The 5,810-nt window shown below is 48.8% G+C and overlaps 1 protein-coding gene across 1 annotated transcript; it reads right to left on the reverse strand.

Moving 5' to 3' along the window:
• Positions 1 to 570: 570 nt before the first annotated feature.
• EI90DRAFT_3127350 (uncharacterized protein) lies at positions 571 to 1,387 on the reverse strand (the record flags this gene model as incomplete). The annotated part of the gene is made up of 2 exons (XM_039064007.1): positions 571 to 828; positions 908 to 1,387. 2 exons carry the CDS (start codon positions 1,385 to 1,387, stop codon positions 571 to 573), a joined length of 738 nt encoding a protein of 245 aa, XP_038913474.1.
• Positions 1,388 to 5,810: the final 4,423 nt, after the last annotated feature.

Below are 5,810 nucleotides of genomic sequence, written 5' to 3' on the forward strand. Positions count from 1 at the left end.
TGGTCCTCACAGTTGATGCATTTCGGTGGTCGGTCTTCAGGGTGGTCATTTGTCATATGGTCCTCATCACTGCATACATGGCAGAGGTGGGCGGACTTGCACTGATGTGACATGTGGTGGAGAGACGCACATTTTTCACAGTGAACTGGGCGGGGCCAGTCTTTGTAGTCAGAGACTGTAGCCAATGTACCTGATATAGAAAGATTTGGCGCTCTGGAATTGCTGTGCCTTTTTGAAGCTGTCAAACATAAATACAAGTGACGCTCTTTGACTTGTTCATAGTTTCACATCGCTGGCCAACCAAGATGGTGGTGCTGTGGGGTTGAATTGGTCCCAGAGCAGGCCATACCCATCTCGAAGTTGAGTAAGAATTTGTTCGGGGTTGTATGGGTCGCTTCCTGGCATCTCCCTGGTGGGGACACCATCAAGCTTTTTCCGATATAGGGCTTTGTCTTGCCAGGCAGTTGTTCAGTAGGGCTGGCCATCATCGATAATGCTGACTATTTCCTCTTTGAGGGGTGTTAAGTCTACTGCGTGTGTTCCAACTGCTCCAACAACAACGATGTTGCCTCATGCAGAGGAGTATGCAGCCAAGATTTGCTTGTTCGCCATGGGTTGCTTCTCCTTCAGTAGCATATTAATATGTCGGATTGTGTCGGGCTGTATGTTACGCTTGTGAATAGGAAGCGGCGGGTCAGTGGCAATGATCAGGTGGCTAGGGTGGTTTATTATTTGGTTTCTTGGTTGGTTTGATTGGGATGGGGTTTGCTGAGTGTATGATGGTGGGGTGGTTGTTGTTCTGGGATGTGGGGGATTGTACTGAGGGCGCTGGTGCAGAATGCGTGGTGTTCACTGTTTTCAGCATGTTAGCTGCAGGTTCCTGTGTCTGCATTATTTTCTCATTCACCTTCGCTAGCTCCGCTGTAAGGGTAGCATTCATTTGAGCCAAGCTCTTACATGTGGCAGTAGCGTGTTCAAGGTCAATGGACAGGGGAGTTATGTCTGGGAACTTTGGGAGGGGTGCACCAAACATGACATAGATATCCTCAATTTTCTTTTTGACTGATTCATCTAGCGTTGGTGGTGAGAGTTCCGTTTTTAATCTAGTGGCAGCTTCCCAAGCAGAGTTGATCAATGTTACAAAATTTTCGACAGTCACGCTTTGCAATATACAGTTGGGTTTTTGGGGTGGTGTCTTCGGCACTGAGGGTGCTGCGCAATTCGGTGGGGGTGAAGAGTCCGACGGCCTCTTTTTTGAGCCATTAATACTAGTTGCTTCTGAATTTTGGGTGTTGTGCATAAAATTAGCCCATGCTTTGTTGGTCACATTCTTGAGCCCCCCCGGGTTCACAAGAGGACCTGTGGGGGGGGTCTTGTGGCCCTTCATTTTGGGGCATAAGACGGTTATGGCGTCAGTATGGCACTTTGAGATACGAGCGAGATTTCGACAGTTTTTTGTTGTGGCAGTGGCGAATTGAGCACAGGAGAGGGCGAGAAATGGAGGATGTGGGAGATAGCGAGGTGATGACAGCCGATCAGCACAATCCCACAGAGAAATTTTCAAAATAACTGGCCATTTAGATTACTAGAGACCATATATTGGCATTAATAACAATAATTAAGAGATTGGAGAGAGTTTAAGCACTTTGTTAGATGATCAAAGGACTCGCCAGGTTTCACAGGGAAAAGTGGGTCATGTGGGGGTGGCATGCTTCAACATGGATTGCCGACCCCATATATAGAAGGAGGAAGGGAAGGACTTTAGTCAAAGTCTGAGTGATATTGACAAACATTGAAAGGTGTTGAGTGATAACGAAAGGTGCCAAACGATATCCTTAACAGGGAACTGAGGTGTCGGGTCAAGAAGGGTGGAGTAAAAGGCTGGAGAATGAATGGGAACAAGAAATGGGTAAGAGGGTGTTAGCTGACTGAATGGAAAGAAGAAGACAGTCATACTATCAATGGAAGGTGACTAATTTGTGATGACGTGAGTGGGATCACTGGAGGATGTGGGTAGCTCTGAAGGTGGAGTTACGTATCAGAAGGATGTTGGGTGACTCCAATAAATGAAATGGGAGGGGGAATGGTTTAGAGGTATGTCACAGGATGTCAGAGATCCATTGGGAGGTCGGAGCAAATCCGGAGTCTCTGAATGCTCCATCTCAGGACTGAGCTTCCAGGATGGGAGTGGCCAAGGTAAAGTGTGCTGCAAACCAGGCTGGAGCTGAGACAGTTGGGAAGGAAGATGACTTAGGGAGTGGGGAGTTATGGTGTAGGGGATGATGAAGTTGTTAGGAAGGTGTGATGAGGTGGGAGAGCGCGGGGTTGGGATTCCAGGATATGACAAACCAGCCCTATCCAGGGCACAACCTATGTGGGTAAGGAGATGAATATATAAACAGTAGGTGTCAGGGTTCAGCACCCTGCCTTAGGGTGCCCCAGACTCCCCACCTACTTTACTCCCTTTATTCTTTGATTGTTGCCTTGTTGTTGCCTTTGTGTGTTGTGTACATGCATGCATGGGATAGCATGGGAACATTCTGAGCAAGCAGCTTGCCCAGAATGTTCCCACAGGTCACAGCCACAATTCTGGGCAAGCAACTCGCCCAGAACATTCCCATGCTTACTGGGCACTGCCACCTGGGTGTCCCCTCCAGGTCACACTACACAACTCTAGGAGTTGTATAGTTGTGGGCATGTGTGAGGTCTCAGGGTAGCTCAGCACACAGAGCTGTAAGTGATACAAGAGTGTGTATTTTACGGTAGTGTGTAAGCAGTTACCTGGAGGTTCCCACTTACCCACGTGACTATATGTATCTAATTACATGTGGCTCGGGGTTTGGGGCTATTTCCCTGACAGCATGTGACCCATTCCTTTATATAGCAACCATGCGGGGAGATGAGACCTCTACCCTCCTCCTCATCTCATGCCCCACATAGGCAAGTGTATATATTCTCTCTCTTTTACTATACATCTCATGCCCTGCATAGTGTGAGGACAGGTTAGATGGGGGGTTGAGGTCAGGGAGCCTCCGAGTCTGAGGCCAGGCCCTGACAGTAGGTAAGGAGATGAGAAGGAAGCTAACTTCTCATCTTCCCACAGTGGCCACCATATCAGGAAAACTTCCGGGGATACCCAGAAGTCACATGAAGGCAGGATCCAGGGCCGGAGCATGCGGCACAGGAAGTATGCTGAAGCAGGGAAAAGCTGGTAGTACCCCAACACCACTATGTCATGGCCTACAGACATTACCTAGCGCCTGACACACAGTACCCCAGTCCCCCAAAGCTCGATGAACCTCCCCTATCTTCGTTGTATTTTTTGATAATTTTTCAGACCAGGTTACAGCCCACCTGGACATGTTACTGGGCCGCTTTCACAGTATTTTCACCATAACTCCCCCAGTTCTTCTCCGATCCGGATGCACTTGGTATCGCTGGAAAGCTACCATCAAGGCGAGTAGAACGAGTCCAAGATCAGGAGATTTGGTTCAGCCGTTGTGGAGATCGTCGGAGTTTGTCGATTGTGTGGCTGTTCCTATATATTTTTATGTTTTCTGTTGTTTGCTTTGTTCTATGTTGTTCTGTCCGTTTCTATCCGTCCCTTACACCGTCGGATTGCTCAGACATTAGCTCAGTATAACTTGGGTTTATATACAAGATGTATCCAGTATGATACAGGGATTCTCCCCTCTGCTCCACTAAGTACTAGGTCCGTGTGCCTGGGGTGGTGTCTGAGTGCTTGTAGTCTTGGGGACAGTGCTTCGCAGGCAGTACTGCTAGCTTGTCTTCCAGGGAGGTCCACCTAGTGTTGAGATTTTTAGGCTGACTTAGTCAGGACTGGGGCCGCAGTGAGTCTGAAGCCCTAGGTGCCCTTTCTTCTTTCCCTTTGGTGAGGGAGCAGCTGGAGAATGACGTAACCCTTGACTGTGGTCCTCACTTTGTTTTCCCGCTTGCAATGTGCAGGAAGTGTAGCGGGTCTGGGCTAGTCAGGGTGTGTGCCCTGACACAGGGTAGCTCAGCACATGAGGCCGTAAGTGACATGATGGTATATTTTATGGTATGTGTAAGCAGTTAACGGAAGTTCCTGTTAGAAGTTGCAGCCCAATGCCACTGGTGGTCAAGGGAGTCACCCGGGCCGGACATTCACGCTTTGGGAAGGGGAGGGGCACTTTGAGGCACAAACGGCGGCAACCTCTTAGACTCTTTGTCTTTGCGCTTTTGTTTTCAACTTGTTGTTTACCATTTATGTTTCACCTCAGTGGTGTAGAGTCATTACAAGATGTATATAAGGACCGGACTTGCACCAGCAGCTGATACCTCACTAATTGAGGTATCGCGCTGCGCAGGCAAGTCCGTCCATCACTACTCATACCTAACTAATTGAGGTATCACGCTGCGCAGTTATCACAGGTTATCAGCCCAGTTTTACTCCACCACTTTAAAAGTTGCCCGGCACTGTTGAACTATTGCTCAGAAAGGAGCTGTCTCGTTCTGAATCGCCGTTACCTACTCGTTCTGGATCAGACCTGAAGAACGTACCATGACTCTGAAAGACTCAACCATCGATAAGGCTGTCCTTGCTATCGCTAAGCTGAAGGGACGCAACGATTGGAATAGATGGTCTATCAACCTCCGATTTGCTATGGGACACACCTGGGGCTACCTAGATGGAAGCCTGATTGAACCATCTGATAAGACAATACCTGAAACGCGGAATGGGTTGAAGGAGAAAGGAATACTCGCTGAAGATTATGGCTATCTCTCAGCGATTCAGTCCAAGTCAACATTTTTCGCCACTCCGAAAGTCCTGCTGCAACACTATTCAGAGCCTTGAAAGGTGCCTACCAGCAGACTGGTGCCTCTGCTGAATACTATGCAAGAACTAGGTACTGTGAGGCAAAAGTCAGCAACTACGAATTGATCTCGGACTTCTTATCTGGCCTTATGAACCTCGCTCATGAGGTAAACAAACTTGTCCCTGGCAATCGAGGACGGATCGAAGATTGAATGATTGCCATGCAACTCATCCATACCCTCCCATCTTGCATGAGTACCCTGCAGACCTTGCTCATCCAGAACGCCCCAGCAGCAACTAACGACATGAGCTGGGACCTCGACAAACTGAAGGGGGAGGTAGAGACCGAGGAACTCCGGGCCCGGGCAAAGGGGGAGAACCTTGGAATGAAAACTGAACTTGCACTCATGCCAAAGGCCCTTGCTGCAGAGAGCAATACAAAGGGAAGGAAGGGTGATCCATCTTGGCTAACGTGCAAAACATGTTGGAGTTGTGGAAAGACCAGCCATCTTCGCACAAAATGCATGGCAACAGAAGCTGAAAAGGAAACCTACCAGAAAAAGAGAGCCGCCGAAAAAGAAAGTGCAAACGCTACTGAGGACTCTGAAGAAAAGGCTCTATGTGCTGAACATATCATGGACACTGCACTGGTCACTGACAGGAACACAGATGCGCCGAAACCCTGGATCGTGGACTCAGGATGCAGTAACCATTTTTGCCCAAACAAAGACGACTTCGTGGAATACACACCTTTTGATCCTCCACACCAGATTGCCTTGGGAAACGATAGCCGTGTTCCCTCGCTCAGGGAGGGGACTGTCTTGATCGCCTGCACTGCCGGAGGGAGGTGCTTCACCTGTCGAATTCCAGACGTACAGTATGTACCTAGTCTCAAGTACAGTCTCCTTTCCTGTAGAGTCCTCATCCGTCGGGGCGCCCGGATTACCTTTGGCCTTGACAATGTCTGCAGGATTGAAAAAGATGGGAAGCTGATCGCCGAAACACTAAAAGA

The sequence above is a fragment of the Cantharellus anzutake genome, assembly GCF_015039405.1.
Source record: "Cantharellus anzutake strain C23 chromosome Unknown EI90scaffold_42, whole genome shotgun sequence".
NCBI lineage: Eukaryota > Fungi > Basidiomycota > Agaricomycetes > Cantharellales > Hydnaceae > Cantharellus > Cantharellus anzutake.